The 17,978-nt window shown below is 39.8% G+C and overlaps 1 protein-coding gene across 1 annotated transcript in view; it reads right to left on the bottom strand.

Annotated features, from left to right (window-relative positions):
• Nucleotides 1-226: 226 nt before the first annotated feature.
• LOC117299295 (plexin-A4-like) overlaps nucleotides 227-17,978 on the bottom strand; it is a 41,533-nt gene continuing 23,781 nt past the window's right edge. The window contains exons 15-26 of the mRNA XM_033782793.1: nucleotides 16,487-16,651; nucleotides 15,715-15,814; nucleotides 14,684-14,902; nucleotides 13,386-13,526; nucleotides 12,209-12,416; nucleotides 10,447-10,617; nucleotides 9,634-9,717; nucleotides 9,117-9,301; nucleotides 8,040-8,140; nucleotides 5,872-6,034; nucleotides 4,302-4,438; nucleotides 227-1,457 (exon numbers count right to left, since the gene is read on the bottom strand). Coding sequence (XP_033638684.1) covers nucleotides 1,202-1,457; nucleotides 4,302-4,438; nucleotides 5,872-6,034; nucleotides 8,040-8,140; nucleotides 9,117-9,301; nucleotides 9,634-9,717; nucleotides 10,447-10,617; nucleotides 12,209-12,416; nucleotides 13,386-13,526; nucleotides 14,684-14,902; nucleotides 15,715-15,814; nucleotides 16,487-16,651 — 1,930 coding nt within the window. The 3' untranslated portion in view covers nucleotides 227-1,201. The remainder of the gene's footprint in view (nucleotides 1,458-4,301; nucleotides 4,439-5,871; nucleotides 6,035-8,039; nucleotides 8,141-9,116; nucleotides 9,302-9,633; nucleotides 9,718-10,446; nucleotides 10,618-12,208; nucleotides 12,417-13,385; nucleotides 13,527-14,683; nucleotides 14,903-15,714; nucleotides 15,815-16,486; nucleotides 16,652-17,978) is intronic.

Here is a 17,978-nt window from a genome sequence, read left to right as displayed (position 1 = left end):
GGAATGGTGACGTCAGTGGCGGTTGTTTGGTGTGGAAAGTAGCGCCCTCAGTTTGCCGAAGCTGGAGAACTGTGTTTAATCCCAATTAGGGGAATATCGTCACTGGCGTCAAGAGACAATTAAAATAGATAAGCCATTTTTACTCTTGGCTGAAAAAGCCGCGCGGCCGCGTGACACGAGTTATTCATTACTAAATGCAAATTTTTAGAGTAAAATGGTTATTAACCGGTATCTACGATGTCTATTTGGCCATAAAAAAGTAATAGTTGAAATAATGAGATCATCCTTTATTGGCTCTTTAACATCGTGAACTAACATGGCACGCCATTTTTGTGGAGTCCAATTTTTGACTATGGCCGACGTTCGCAAAATATAAGGAAAATCGTGCTTACCATATTTGTACGGTTCATATTATTCTACTTTATACAATATTTTTCCAGCCATATGCATTTCATTTTATACGGTTTGAAACGCTTTTCATAGAACTCACCTGATCCCAGGTAACGTGTCCCTTAAGTCTTTTAATAATATTGTTTTTAATGTATATTTGAGTGAGTTACCTCTTTCTCAAAAACCACATATAAGGAGGAAGTTTCTCCAGTGTTTTATACTATCAACAACTCACCATTGCTTTTTTTATCAAGAAGGTTTTATGCTAACAATTGTTTTGACTAATTACCAATACTATCCAGTACCTTTTACAGTGCAAAGGCAAAGCCGGTCGTAACACAGTGCTAAACATATTATAGGCATCTCATAACCAACATGTTTTTGTGTTTGTAAAAATAAACTTAATGGACCAGCAGTTTATCGGGGGCAGGTCACCACCCGTCTTGGTTCGTACATGATCTAATTAAAACCACAGTTTGGAAAGTGAATTACATTGAGATAACAGGTGTGAGTTGCCAGAGGAAAAGGCTGTTCTTTAACTGAGCTTTCCCGTAATGGCAATGGTATTGCAATTTCCTAAGCCTCATAATTCTGAGAAAAAAAAACCCACTGATGTCTGGATATCAATAGGGACTTTTGAACACTATGTAAACTAGGCATACTTACCAGGTAAAGTGCCATTGTTCACGTATAGTTACTACTATAGTAGTTTTGAGCACGCGCACATTACCGAAAACAATGAATTTTACCTGGTAAGTTTGCTGCCACCAAGCGTCCAAAAGTCTCCCATTGCTTCCCCGCCTTTAATACATTACTTCCGCGTAGTAACATTCGCGTAAGCATTTTTCCCCATTGACTTCCCCTCCTCTATGGAAAACCCCCCATCCATTGCTTTCATAGGGATAAGGTACCCGGCGTTTGCCGCAGCGCATCCTGGCTCTTCCAAATCCAGAGGAGAAAAGTTTCCTGTCATTATTGCCATAACCTCGTTGAGTGATTTGATTATCTGCTGGAAAGAGCATCGTTTCCTTGGCGATTCATTCCAGCAGCTCCTCATTATGTCAGAGCTGGAAAACAACAATTCAAAAAAATGCCACAAAGACAAAATGAAAATGCAATAAACTTTCAGCGTTGATCTTGTTGTTGTCTGTAATTGTCAGTCCCGCCTTCAAGCGCCCCCTCCCCTCATTTTGTTAGTTTGTTTGTTTTGTTAAGGGTGTTTGTTTGTTTGTTTTATAGTGGGATGGGTGTTTTTTAACTGTGAGGTGGGTATTAGTCGACATTCTCTGTGGCAGGACGGCTTGGTAGAGGTGCTGGTCACATGTTCCTCATCGCCACTCTCTGGCTTGGTATTTTTAGCTTTTTTGCTTCTTTGTTCCTTCATTTATCAATTTGTACATTTATATGTTTATGCCAGTGTAAAGTCTAATAAAACTAAACTAAAACTAAACAACACAATAATAAAGAACAACACCGTTGCAGTGAAAACAGCAGCAACAGCTGCCGCAGTAGCCTTGTCCCAGGGCTCTTTACACAAGCACCCCGCCTTGAATTCACCAGGGGCCAATTTCATAGAGCTGCTTAAGCAAACAAAAATGCTTAAGGACGAAAATAGCTCGCTTATGTTACACATGTTACTGGCCAAAATGTCATGCCATATACATTGCTTGTGACCGATATTTATATTGTTTACTTAGCATAACAATTAAGTGGGGTATTGGCCGGTAATCTGATTTTACTAAGCAAGGATTGTTGTACTTAAGCAAAATTGTGTGCTTTAGCAGCTCTATGAAATTGGGCCCAGGTAGCATGATCACACGTTGCACGACGACTGTTGCTGCTCGTTTCCGGCTTTGTTGTACGAGGTTGAACAACCCTGCTTCGACCCCACAGTATACTGTCAAGTACGGCAGTTCCGTGCCAGTAATGTCATTCATGCTACCTGGTGTATTCAAAGCGGGGTGCTTGCGTAAAGAGCCTTGGGACAAGGCCACAGCAGCAGCAGCAAAAACACAACGACAAACAACAACAATCACACTGTAGCAGTGACAGCATCAGCACACATCACAAAAACAGCTACAACAGCAGCAACAAACAACACAACGACAAACATAAACAACAATCACATTGTTGTAGTGACAGCAGCGCAGCACACTTCACAACAGCAGCTACAACAGCAGCAGTAAGCAACACAACGACAAACAACAACAACAATCACATTGTAGCAGTGACAGCAGCCAGCACACATCACAACAGCAGCTACAACAGCAGCAGCAAACCACACAACAACAAACAACAACAACAATCACACTGTAGCAGTGACAGCAGCCAGCACACACCACAACAGCAGCTACAACAGCAGCAGCAAACAACACAACGACAAACAACACCAACAATCACACTGTAGCAGTGACAGCAGCCAGCTTACAACACAACAGCAGCAGCAAACAACACAACGACAAACAACAACAATCACACTGTAGCAGTGACGTCAGCCAGCACACATCACAACAGCAGCTACAACAGCAGCAGCAAACAACACAACGACAAACAACAACAACAATCACATTTCAGCAGTGACAGCAGCCAGCACACATCACAACAGCAGCTAAAACAGCAGCAGCAAACAACACAACGACAAACAACACCAACAATCACAGTGTAGCAGTGACAGCAGCCAGCACACATCACAACAGCAGCTACAACGCAGCGGCAAACAACACAACACATCACAACAGCAGCTACAACAGCAGCAGCAAACAACACAACGACAAACAACACCAACAATCACACTGTAGCAGTGACAGCAGCCAGCATACATCACAACAGCAGCTAAAACAGCAGCAGCAAACAACACAACGACAAACAACACCAACAATCACACTGTAGCAGTGACAGCAGCCAGCACACATCACAACAGCAGCTACAACAGCAGCAGCAAACAACACAACGACAAACAACAACAACAATCACATTGTAGCAGTGACAGCAGCCAGCACACATCACAACAGCAGCTAAAACAGCAGCAGCAAACAACACAAAGACAAACAACAACAACAATCACATTGTAGCAGTGACAGCAGCCAGCACACATCAAAACAGCAGCTAAAACAGCAGCAGCAAACAACACAACGACAAACAACAACAACAATCACACTGTATCAGTGACAGCAGCCGGCACACATCACAACAGCAGCTACAACAGCAGCAGCAAACAACACAACGACAAACAACAACAACAATCACATTGTAGCAGTGACAGCAGCCAGCACACATCACAACAGCAGCTAAAGCAGCAGCAGCAAACAACACAACGACAAACAACACCAACAATCACACTGTAGCAGTGACAGCAGCCAGCACACATCACAACAGCAGCAGCAAACAACACAACGAAAAACAACAACAACACAGTGTAGCAGTGACAGCAGCCAGCACACATCACAACAACAGCTAAAACAGTAGCAGCAAACAACACAACGACTAACAACAACAATCACACTGTAGCAGTGACAGCAGCCAGCACACATCACAACAGCAGCAACAGCAGCAACAGAAGCAAAAAACTTGATTTACAGTAGAGATCGTGGTTGTTCATCTGCATCAGCCACGAAAAACACCACCACAGATTAGCTACCACGCGCCTAACTCGCAATCAATAGACGGAGGTTAATCTATTTCGGGCAATGTGATACTTTAGGCCGCTAGGTGGCAGCATACTTACCAGGTAAATTACCATTGTTTACGTAGTTCTAAGCGTGCGCGCATGACCGATAACAATGCATTTACCTGTTAAGTTTGCTGCTACCAATTAGCGTCCCAAAAGTCTCCAATAATGTGTTGGCTATCGGGTAGACTAAAAACCACGATAGCAGACTTGGAACCTTGTCTATAGTATTTACTCGACTCACATTTTCCTGTGGCAGAACTTTGGTGCGTCCATGCGATGGCCGCGTTTCAGGTAGTCGTAAACCTCTTTGTTCGGTATACCTGGATACGGCACCAGACCTCCTGTAAACAACTCCCATAGCAGTACGCCGTACGACCACTGAGGAACGAAAACAAATGCAAACTTCAGCCCTTTGTGAAACAAATAATACAAATTTATTCGATGTGCTCCTCAACAAAATGAATATGATAGCGTGAAAGTTCCTCTGTGTTGGTGGCTAGACACAATTTTGGTTTTACTCTTGATCACAACACTGACAATAATTTCATACCTGGAATTTTCGACCGTCACTTTACGTGTCCGCAAGGTCACGGCTTCAACATCCGCGCACCCTGCTAATGAAGACCAAAGTGTCGGTCGAAAATTATAGGTATGAAATTATTTTCAGTGTTGTGATCAAGAGATAAACCAAATTGTAAAAATAAATGAATATGAATTTGCGTTTCGTTAAAATTGACAAAATTCGGTGACCCGACGGCTATATTACGGAGTCATTATAATAGTTAAAAAAAATACGACATTTGCATTTTTTAAGAAAGCAAAATATCAAAAATAAACAAAATAAAATAAACAGATTGCACTCATCGCCTATAAAAACAAAAACATAACCACATTTACTCAAAGAAGAACCTCTCTGTAGTGAAGAGGTAAATGGAATAATTAAAATTGACATAAACGTTTAAATAAAACAATAAATTAAAAATAAATGCATTTACAAATCCATTTCTAAGTGGCCTTCCTCTATACAACAATCAGTTTAAAAAGGCCACTTGCATAATGAAGTCACAAGCCCAAACTCCCTTCGTGAGAGGTCAATGACATGAGTGCCTACAATTAACCTCACACTAGTTGTTTGCATATAGACCGTTTCGCAAATAACCCTTTCGCAACTGCCAACTGTTTAAAGGGTGTAATGTAACTTTTGTAGGACAACAAACACAATGTCCACAGATTTACACTAAACTTACACAGTTTTGAGTAAAACGATGTCATGAAAATTACTTTAAGCATTTACAAAACGTAATTTCATGACATTGTTTTACTCATTGTCTCGAAAACTACAGCACCTCAGTAAGTAATAATTAAAGGGAAGCTTTCCACTATCATTATCTTCAAACCCTGAAAGTTTAATGTAAATATATGGACATTTTGAAAAGGTACCCAAAACCTTTAAAGCCGTTGGACACTTTCTGAACAGAGCAAAAATTTAAATTACACAGGTTTACAAGTAACTTACAGGGTTTACATAAGGTAACGGTGAAAGACTTCCCTTGAAAAATTATTCCATGAAATGCTTTACTTTTGGAAAAAGCATATTAAAAATAAATTATCAATTCTCGATACCGAGAATAACGGATTTATTTTAAACATGTCATGACATTTGGTATAATAATGTCTTCGTGCCATTCATTTGTAATAGTCTCATCAGCCCTCCTACATCAAAGATCTCATCGAAGAGCTCCTCAGTTTTCAAAGAACATCGTTTTAAGTCTTTTTTCACTGGTTTCTGAACTGAACTTGAGTGTACATACCACATCTGTTTTAGTGTTATACACTCGGCGTTCCATAGATTCTAGAGCCATCCATTTGATTGGTAGCTTGGCCTCTTTATCATTACTGGTGTAGTAATTCTCCTCAGTTAGATCACGTGAAAGTCCGAAATCTCCTACCTTCACTACAAGTTTCTCATCAACCCTTATACAAGAACAGCATACAATATTTCAGTTATTACAGTTAACAGTTATTTGTTGAAAATAAACCCAGGCACACACCATGCAAGGATTTGGCCACAACGCCACGGACTCAGTTGCCCCCGGTCTTGGCCCTGGTGCCTCTTCAAAAAATTCAAATGTTCAAATTTTCTAATGGAATAGCCCTTTGCAAAATGAAAATGGCCTCGCCCTTTCAAAGATAAAACTGCAGGCATGATACACTATTCCCAAGCTACGCTAGTGCACCATAGACCCGTACATATACAGCTCTATCAATTCGAGTACATAATGTTTCAAGGGAGGTTTTCTACCATGACCAGGGCCCAATTTCATAGCGGTTAAAAAAACAGGATTACCAACCAATTAATTGTCATGTGTTGCATATTGCTTGTTACAGGTATTCAGCTGTTGTTTGCTTATCCTGAAAATCACGTGGAAATTTGGTTGGTAATCCTGTTTTTATCAAGGCAAAACAATTCATGCTAGGTAAATTTTTGTGCTTCGCAGCTCAAAGAAATTGGGCACAGAACCCAATTTCAAAGAGATGTTAAGCACGACAATTTGCTTAGCATGAAATTTCTGCCCTGATAAAAACAGGATTACCAACCAAATGTTCATGTGTTACATATTGATTGTTACTGGTATTCATCTGTTGTTTGCTTTTCCTGAAATTCACGCGGTCATTAGTTGGTTGGTAATCATGTAATTATCAAGGAAGAAACTTCACACTAAGCAAAGTTTGTTGGTAAGCAGTTCTATGAAATTTGGCCCAGGTGAATTTGTTGTGTGCTAATCTGTGAACATTATATTTCCAGTGCTGCCAATGTTTAACACATTCTTTATAGTTATGTAAACACCTTTAAGTACTGAGTGGTCAAAAGGAGCACAAAAGGGCAAAAAAATACTTTTTACATTTTTTTGTTACTGTATCCCCCCCTCCCCCAAAAGAAAAACAAAATTTGCTTCGCAAAGAAATGCGTCTCTTTCTGCTTAACAGCTTTATGAAATTGGGCCCTTTTTATCACCATGCGGACCGGCTCATCGCACTACTTCTGAGCAGCAGCTTGTATACTGCCAAAGATATGACTATGGTGGGGGCATTTTGCATTGACAACTATTGCTACTCTCACACTTGGGCCAATATCTTGTGAATATGAATGTTTGAAATTCGCGATGAATTCGCCCAAAAGTTGTAATGAATATGTTCTCGGTCATCCTTAAACTTCTCCTTACCAATATCTTACGCATAATACGCACGCTTCACCAACAATACCAATGGCTTACCAAATGCTTACGCAAATCGATGGCGAATTACCGTCTTCACAACGTTCGCTGAATGTACGGAAGCGCTTCGTATTGCTGCTCTCACAGAATGGCGAATGTTCTTGCGAACATGAATATTTGAACTGCGCGTAGAATTAGTCCGAAATGGCGGTTGGATAGTGAATATTTCATCTCGGTCTCACCCCTCGATCGTCCTCGGTCGGCCCTCTCCTTACCAATATCTCACGAGTATATTACGAATGTTTACCAACGCTTGCCGATGCCTTTACGAACGTTGCAAACGCTTACGCACGCTCTACCAACGTTACCAATGCTTACGGAAATCACGCCCAATGACCGTCTTCGCAACATTCACTGAAATCAACAAACCGGTTTGTAAATTGAGCGATCGACGTAAGGAGGTGGGGAATAATTTGTGAACTTTCAGAATTTGTTCCCAACGCTAACGAATACACGGCGAATGCTGCGAAGTTTGAGCGATTGTCGCAAATCGCCGTGTGAGAGCAGCATAAAGTGACCAATCTTCGTAAGGAGATGGAGAATGACTTGTCAACGTAGTGAATTTGTGGTGAATGTTGCGAAGTTTGAGCGACTGTGAAATATTTCCGTTCGTAAGCACATTCGCTAGCATATTCTCCCTAGTGTGAGAGTAGCATAATAGAGTATTTCAATGTTTATGCTGCTGAACAATTAATTATTCTTACAGGCAATTTCTCGCAGCTAAATCCCGATGAACAAACTTCCTATCTGCTAAGTACTCCATTCCTAGAGCGACATGTTGGGCGAACTTCAAAACCGTCAATGCCTTCAAATAATGCAAACCAAAACGAATCCTTATTCAGAGCATAGTATTACAGCAAGTGGGTGATGTGTTCTTACGTAGTCAATAAAAGTAATAACAGACAAGGGTTGGATTTCACCGAGGTAGTCCTAACTTAGGACTAGTCCCAGGCAATGCTAAGAGATAGGACTGGTCCTATGTTAGGACCAGTAACTCATCCTAACTTAGGACTGGTCCTATCTTTATGGTTCTATCTTTTAGCATTGCCTAGGACTAGTCCTAAGTTAGGACTACCTTTGTGAAATCCACCCAAGGAACGGGTGTAAGGTTGCGTCAATACTCTATTCACGTGGTTAAAAACAAGCAAAACAACAGAGCTCTCGTACAACGAGATCTCGCGTGAAACAATGACGTCATATTCTATAAATAGATCACTGAGTCTGCATACACTACAGGTGAAACATCTGTTCTCGGCCAAACAAACAAAAAACCATTGGTTGGATTTTGTGCAATCATTTTCATTTTTAGACACTGGACTAAATTGGTAGTTGTCAAAGACTAGCCTTCACAGTTGGTGTATATCAACATATGCATAAAATAACAAACCTGTGAAAATTTGAGCTCAATCGGTCGTCGAAGTTGCGAGATAAATATGGCACAAAAACACCCCTGTCACACGAAGCTGTGTGCTTTCAGATGCTTGACTTCGAGACCTCAAATTCTAAATCTGAGGTCTCGAAATCAAATTCGCGGAAAATTACTTCTTTCTCGAAAACTACGTCACTTCAGAGAGAGAGAGCCATTTCTCACAATGTTTTATACTATCAACCTCTCCCCATTACTCGTTACCAAGTAAGGTTGTATGCTCGAACGCGTTGTAGCCGCGTCCTTTAGCTCTTAGCTGCGAGTAAGGATGATTAGCCCCCCAAATTATTATTATTATTATTATGTATAAATAAGCTATTCACAACCCGTACTGAAAAGATAATAAAGAAATTACCTCAGGTTTGTACTTCTCAAGATAACACTTGAGATCACCATTTCCCATGAAAGGAAGTACGATCAGCGGTTGACCTTCTAGGTCAAAGGTTAGTCCAATGAGCCCAAGCACATTAGGGTGGTCAAAAGTCTTCATTTTTAGGCCTTCTTCCAAAAATTTGATGACGTTGCCGGGGTCATCGACATCTATGAGAAGTGGGTGGATGTGACCGAATACAAATGATTATTAACGCAAAACTTGTTAATTTGTCTTTATGTTTTCAAATAACTTTGGTGATAATGAAGAACAGGAACACATAAAGGCAACCACTGGACACGTTTGGTAATTGTCAAAGACCAGTATTCTCATTTGGTGTATCCAAACATATGCATACAATAACAAACCTGTGAAAACTTTGGCATAATTTGTCATCGAATTTGCAAGTTAGAGAATAATGACAGAAAAACCCTTGTTGCGCATATTTTTTTGCTTTTAGATGTCTACAAAAATGACTCAATCAGGCCTAAAATATATTCACCTGAGGCCGTTTTAACAGTGACTGTGCGATGTGGCCCGGTTGGGCTGTCTTTGAGTACAGCTTTGAACACTTTTCCAAAAGCACCTTTAAATTAAATAGATGAGAAAAAAAACAAACATTAGATTGTGATTCAAAATAAATAATGTCTACGTCTAGTTATACTCATACAGACTCACACATTACTCTTTAATGACAGAACGGTAAATAAATGTTGTTAATCGAGCTGAACGCGATAAAGATAATTGCTTCTCTTCACCCAGGGGTATAAATGGGTAGCTGCGAGGGTAGAGGTTGATAGTGTGAATGAAAAAAGCCTTTGAAGCGATATAAAGAGTTGCCCAGGTTGTATACTCCCATGGGAGCCGAGAAACAATAACAAGGGATGGTCTTGGCCCTTTGACCAGGGCACTAATGTAAAGCGCATTGATAAGGTTATTGTGAAATGCGCTATATAATAATTAGTAGGATTTGAAACCTTGCATGGTGGAAATTAGATATAAAAGAGTTTGCGGTAACACCATGTAATGACTTTCTCTAAATGAGTTGGGGTGGTTCTGAAAAGAACCATTACTTTCTCTAAATGAGTTGGGGTGGTTCTGAAAAGAACCGTTCAGAACCGTATCCAACTCATTTAGAGAAAGTCATTACATGGTGTTACCGCAAACTCTTCTATATAAGAATTGTTATTATTAATAATATTAATATTGGTCACAGTATTTATCAGTTGATATCACTACATCTAAGCAGCTGAAACAAACAACCTCGGTTCCATGTATTGCAACCTCTGATATACTTTTGTTTTACAAAGCTTACCCTGACCGAGTAATCTACCGATGTCCAACTGGTTGAATGTAATTTGTACATCTTCGGGGACGATGTTGACACTGTTGTTGAGAACGACTGGTTGCTGTGAAGATTTTATATTATGCGGAGTTTCAGTACTCGGCGATGCCTGTTCTTTAGCTGCGGCCATCTCGAGAATATCTGCGTGATATCCAATTTAGAAATTTAATAGTTATGCCACTTGAGGAACAAAGCAGCACATACGTAGTTTTATTTCTTTATTGTTTTAAATACACTTTCAAACACAACCAAATCGTACCCCCAAAAAACATTCATTTTAAGGCACTTGACACTATTGGTAATTTTATTCAAGATAATTGATAGCATAAAAACTTACTTGGTAACAAACAATGGACAGCTGTCGATAGTAAACAAATAAAAAAACATTGTGAGAAACGGCTCTCACAGAAGAAATGCAGTTTTCGAGAAAGAAGTAACTTTCCACTAATTTATTTGAATTTGATTTTGAGACCTCAGAACTGGATTTTTAGGTATCGAAATTAAGCATCTGAAAGCACACAACTTCGTTTGACAATTTTTTTTGGTTCCTTTATTATCTCGCAACTTTGACGACCAATTGAGTTTAAATGTTTATAGGTTTGTTGTTTTATGCATATGTTGAGATAACCAAGTGAGGAGACTGGATAATTACTAAAAGTGTCCAGTGTCTTTAAAGATTCACGAGATTCAAGCTGTAAAACTTCGGGTCAGAATGGACCCTTATACCGGCTCATCGTCTCTTTTCAGACTAAAGATTGTGGTCATTAAAACTTGTACTTGTGCAAAGCTGCATTTTTGGCGTGTCATGGCCGAGCGATAAGAGCACAGGATTCAAGCTCTGTGGCCAATTTCATAGAGCTGCTTAAACAAAAATGTGCTTAAGCACGAAAATAGCTCGCTTATTTAACACATGTTACTGGCCGTAATTTCATGCCATATACATTGCTTGTGACTGGTATTTAGCTGTTGTTTACTTAGCATAACAATTGAGTGGAGTCTTGGCCGGTAATCTGATTTTATTAAGCAATGATTTTTTGCTTAAGCAAATTCTTTTTTTTTGTTTGATCAGCATAGTGTGGGCTCGAGTGTGGGTAGTGCTATCTGCTCTACCGGCCAGGCTTCGGACTGATGATACCCAAGCCTACATCCGTATGGACTGTAAAAGGGCTAACCCTGTTTCAGCCCTAGGAGTAGATGACAGCGGCCTCTGAAAAAAAATAAATAACTAGAGCCCACACCTTAGAGTTGCCTTAAGGCCTTGATGTATGGCAATTTGCATTAAAACAAGAATAATAAGAATAAAGTTACTTCATTGTGAAATGTTTTTCAAATTGCTTTATACTATCAAACGTTCATGTAGGCTTCTATAATAAAAAATAAAAAAAAATATTTGCATTAATTTTAAGAGTGGTTGCCAAACTAATACCTTCTCTTTAATACAATTTTTGTGTTTTATAAATAATTGTACCTGTATGATGGAATTTACAGCTTATGTTTCTACTCCATCCACTTTGAAAGGTGGTAGAAATAATGGTGTACATGGCCCTTTTCGAATGCACGGCTTCGGGTCCAGGTTCGGCTCAGGCTAGCTTGGCCACGCGAATGTTTTGACAATTTGCGCGTGCTTTGCGTACGCGCTCAGAAAAGACGGAGCCTGAAGCCGAATCCAAAGCCGAAAGCCGTGGTTATAAAAAGGGCCTATGTATGTGGGGGGGGGGGGGGGAACTTGTACCTTCGTGAAAATGTCTGATGCGGGTTAACAGACGCTCATGACGACCCTTCAAATCTTTCCTTTGTCTGAAATACATGGCAAGTAAGATCACAGACAGGAGGAGAAAGGCTATGGCCACAGATGAGATGATAACTAATGTCAGTGTCACACCGTCTGCAGGAAAGGTCACCTCACCAATGTCAAAGGTTAAATTTCCGTACCATCTAACCTAAAAACAACATCAAGGTTGGAGATCATTAAAAGCACTGGTAACTGTTCGTTATTACTCAAAACAATTATTAGCATAAAAACTTACTTGGTAACGAGTAACGGGGAGAAAAAACGGCTCCCACCGAAGTAACGTAGTTTTCGAGAAAGGAATTTTATACGAATTTAATTTCGAGACCTCAGAATTAGATTTTGAGGTCTCAAAATCATTCATCTGAAAGAACACAACATCGTGTGACACAGGTTTGCACATGTTTTATTTTGTTATGCACACGATCAGATCCACCAAGTGAGGAAACTGGTCTTTGACAATTACCAATAGAGTCCAGTGTCTTTAAATCAAAGAAGTTGTGATTGACAGCCGTCGATTTCACCACACTCCTCCTAACTTTATGATCAATCTAATAGGACTTAGGACGAGTCAAGTTGCGTATCCGAAGACGTTATGACGTTTTGAACCCATCCTAAGTTTATAGGACGAGATCTTCCTGACTCGATGTTTCGTGAAACCAGCTGCTGGTCACATAGCAAGGAGGTATGACAGCAGGTGGGCGTGCAAACAAGAAAAAGTGACTTCAATAAACCCGGACACATCATAAGATGGTACAACAGAAGACACAACAGAAGATGGTATAGATGAAATGAGAACATTAAAGGGTAATTTGCTTGGCAATAGACAGCACAGGATAGAGTAACATTGTGAATTGGTAAAGTGCCTTTGCTCCTGCAAAGGAGTGAAATGGGCGACTTTTGAGATGCTTGGTGGCAGCAGACTTACCAGGTAAAATATTTTGTTATCGGTAATGCGCGCATGTTCAGAACTCAAACCGTAGTACATCCAATACAAGACCAAATAAATTGTACAAACAGTATTGCGTACAGAGTGAGATCAATTCTGAATGCAAAGATTGTTGAAAAAACATAGGGGCGCTTTCCAGGGTTAACATACTTCAACAACGACTATTCTTACCATAGCACTCTTTGAACCTGGTCGCTCCATGGGTAGTGTGCAAAAGAGAATGATACTACCCAGCTCTGTCACTGTGCAGTTTTTGTCGCCAACGGTGACCCACACTTCAGACTTATCGGTTGCCAACACCAGCCTCTTCCCCTAAAACAATAATAATAATTACACAGCATTTACAAAGGCGCACTAAATATGGTGTAAATCATTCAAAGGGGTCGGTTAAGATGGAAAAGAGGGAATTCTCAAGTGGTATGGAAAGCAAGTGTGAACAATTGTGTCTTAAGTTGCTGCTTAAAGATGAAGAGGTTCAACATCAATTGCCATAACAGTATGTATTGTATTGATGGTTAAAGGAAAATAGTAGAAAACATCCCTTTAAACATTTCTGTCCGAAATGTCAAAGTTGATGATAAATAAATAAAGCCAACTTTACGTTTGGAGTTTTTCGCTTAGTGAGCATTTCATTCATGTTTATTTTAAATCGGCGGGTCGTTGGTTCGAATCCCACTCTAGTCGATTCGTTGTTCAACCCCAAAAATCAAAATTATATAAACAAAGGTCTAAATACAGTGAATGGTGTTTGAAGCTTTGCATGGTGTGGAGAATAAGAGTAACTATAAATATAAATATTAACAGTAAACTTGCGGGTACAACCATGGGTAAAATCTCTTTTGAAGGAGTGGTGGCTCTGAAAAGAGCCGGTTGGTCTCGACGTTTCGAACAGTATACGGTCAATTTCGGCAAGTGAGAAGCCAATTTAACCACCAAGCTATTTCGCGCGAAATCGAATGCTATTGAAAAGGGTCATTCGATTTTGTTTTATGATAAGTACCAAATGTAATGTTGCGTCATTCGATTTAACAAAATAATCATTCAATTTAACAATTTTCATCAAAGCAGCATTCAAATTCTTAGACGCTTCTTGGGGCGTGTGTGTCACGAAAAAGAATGACGGTACGCAAAATTGAACAGTATACGGTCAATTTCGGCAAATGAGCAGCCAATTTAACCACCAAGAGTATACTCTGCTCGTCTTCTGGAGAATGCTGGACTACTGGTGATGTGGAACTCAAGTATGGCTGGAGGGAGACGAGCAGAGTATACTGTTCGAAACGTCCAGACCAACCGACTCTTTTCAGAGCCACCACTCCTACAAAAGAGATTTTACCCATGGTTGTACCCGCAAGTTTACTATTAATATTCTGTTTTATAGTTACTCTTAGTCTAAATACAGATTTCTTCAACCAATCCTGTATAATGTTGTGTATATGTAGGGGAAATTTATGAAAGGGAACACCTACTTTAATTTGAAGCGAATGTTTATCCGAAACCTCAAGATCTTCGTTATTGTCAAAAGTTGGATCCAAGCAATAGCTGAATTCTGTTGTCTCTAAGAGCATTTCAAATCCATCCAACTGAAACCCAACAGTGACGTCAGTGCATGATGACGTCATCGTATCAGGTAGCTTAATGGCCGGGGACGTGCAAACGACGATCGAATCATTATGCGCCTCACAGGACTATGGTGTAGAAACAAAATGGCCGTTGTCACAATGGGAGACTTTTGGGATGCTTGGTGGCAGCAGACTTACTAGGTAAAACCCATTTTTCTCGGTCATATACGCAAGCTCAGAACTACGTAAACAATGGAAATTTACCTGGTAAGTCTGCTGCCGCCACCTTGCTGCCGCCACCTCTATTCGAGGGTAAAGACCTTTCTTTTGTTGATAAACAAACCGCCTTGCATTGTCGGCCGATTGTTGGTAAAACACTCAATCGTATTAACATAATGTTTCAACCAAATTCAACATTTTCGGCAAACTTTCAATTAATAAAATACCTCACATAGTTATTTGTTTTGTTTTGAACAAAATCAACACAATTTTTGAATAATTTGGTAACATTGTTACAAACAGTACCGATTTATTTTTGATTTGCATTTAAGGCTTTCCATAGATTTTAAACGTGGGTTGACTGTAAGGTTGCAAAAGAAAGGTCTATATACGTTTAGTAAACTCACAAACAAATAATGGAAATAACGACTATTGTTAAGAAGCCTACAGCAGCTTTCAATTAGTAAAAAAAAAAAACATGTTGAGAAACATTTCACCTCGAAGTTATGCAGTTATGTAAAATAATACATAAGTTTTTGTGCACAAACATTTGAAACTTCAAAGCGTTACTGCGGTAACGCTTCTCAGAATGGACATTTTATTCTCAATTTATACGATAAATCCCAAAACTTTCGGGCTTAAAAAAAAAACCAAGTAGGTCAAAGTAATGCTATTGAACTAATGCCGCTAAAAATAGGGATCATCAATATTTGACTTACTTCTTCAAACATGTTGTCCATCCCTTTATCGTGTTGGACAAACATCGTAGCTCTACTCACGGATAGACCAGTTCCTGAAACCGTAAGTTTCCGTCCACCGCTGTCAAATAAAAAAATATATATGTATTAATTTGTTTAACCAATGGCAAAATGGGGGTTGTTGAGCGGGCCCCTTCAGCTTGGCCCCTTTATATAATTGATATGATAGGATGAAGCCGATGGCGACCATATGGTGTTAACGTGACTGTTGTTTGTCCTTTTTTACCCCATGGAAACATGATGATTTGTCCTTAGGGTGGGACGTAAAGCCGTTGATCACGTGTGTTGCGTAACACGCACGAAAAAGAACCCAGTTCACTTATCGAAAAGAGAATGGGTTCGCACCGGTGTTTCTGGTTTGATTAGCTGCACATTGCGCCATGTCACCTTGTAAACTATTACATTGTACTGAAAGGATTAGGGCCCTTTTCGAAACCACGGCTTCGACTTTGGATTGGGCCTCCAGCTCCGCCCTCTTGTATGGAGCCCTAAGCGCGTACGAAAAGAAAACAAACGCGCGCAATATTGTCAAAACAACCGCGGGGCCAAGCTAGTCTGAGCCAAATCCAAAGCCGAAGCCGTGGTTTCGAAAAGGGCCCATGTCTCATAATTCAAACGTACTACACACTAGTTGCAGGAAATACTGTAGTTACAGCGTCAGGAGCGTCACTGTGTAACGGTTATGCGCGCTATATAAGAAGCCACTATTATTATCATTATTAAACAAACTTACGACTTGATGCTCCTCCTGGGCTGTATGTCGATTACATCCGGATTGGGTTGAAAAGTAAAGTTATCAGTTGAACTCCTTAGAGCACCGTCAAATGAAACAGTGATGCGACCAGTTTTACCCACCGTGGAGGCAGCGGTGGAACACACAATAGCCGTGTTGTTACGCCTATCATAAAAAAAGGTCTCGTTTTGATAACGGTGGTCATGTTGTTTTTTGAAACACAATTATTTCATCTTTGTAAGGTGATTCGATTCATTTGGCCTATCCGATACTGCATCGAACAACCAGTGTAGAAGATATTAAATAACGACAAAGAACAATACAACATCGTTATCTACAAGGAGTAGTTCACCCATTATGAAGTAGTTTTCATACTCGTGATGGAAAACAGTACAAAAATAGAAATGATCAGTAGATAGAAAGGTAACGAAATCAAAAGTACATATAAGTAAACAAAAACAGTATAGTGTTAAAGCAAATGATGCTTAAAGGCAGTGTACATTATTGGTGATTACTCAAATAAATATCAGCACCAAACCACACTTGGTATAACGAGTAAAGGGGAGAGCTTTACAGTGTAAAACATTGTGAGAAACAGTTCCCCATGAAGTGACGTAATTTTCCACGAATTTGTTTTCGAGACCCCAAGTTTAGAATTTGAGGTATCGAAATCAAGCATCTTAAAGCACACAACGTCGTGTGACAAGGGCGTTTTTCTTTCGTAGTTATAGGTCAAATTTTTACAAGGTTTGCTATTTTATGCATATTTTGTTGAGACACATACGAAGACTGGTCTTTGACAACTACCAATAGTGTCCAGTGTCTTTAAATAACTAGGAATTAACTATGAACAAAAGATGAGCAACAGCATGAGGCTCCTTAGAGTTATTCTGGTCCCCTGCCCAAAGATTCCTTGACGTCTCTTGTTAAAAATCTTAGGTCAGGTATCACCCACGGTTAAAAATAGAGCATGACGCAACTTGTCAGGGTCGGGTTCATCTCCAGGGAAACCATGTCTGCACGTACTACCAGTTGCGATATAACGTAACCCTCCTACCAACGGCCGCCAGGCCGGAGGGTTACGAGATTATTTTGATCGTCAATTAATGACAATCTGGTTCAACACGTATAATTTTGACAGCTATAGTCACCAGATTTTTTCCCATTTTTACCACTTTTAAAAACCATGAAACTTAATCCTCAATCAATGTCTAATGAACACTCAAGTCAAAACACCTTTAAAAAAATATTTTTGAAGAAAAAGGACAAAAACTTACCAGAACCCGGAGCGATTACTCGGGTTTATATTTTGAACTTGTCGCATCGCTTTGCAAACGCTTTATTTAGGCACAACGCCTGCATTGGCAATAACTGGCATAAAAACTCCTGGATGTACGGCCGACAAGACTAACATTACGAGTCCGTACCGAACATGAACGATACTGTCCGAATGTTGACGACAACACGTTCGGAACATTTCGGATAACTTCGA

Source organism: Asterias rubens, chromosome 14 (assembly GCF_902459465.1).
Source record: "Asterias rubens chromosome 14, eAstRub1.3, whole genome shotgun sequence".
In the NCBI taxonomy this organism is placed as follows: domain Eukaryota; kingdom Metazoa; phylum Echinodermata; class Asteroidea; order Forcipulatida; family Asteriidae; genus Asterias; species Asterias rubens.
The sequence above is the reverse complement of the archived record's forward strand: the minus strand, read 5'-3'. Positions and strand labels throughout refer to the sequence as shown.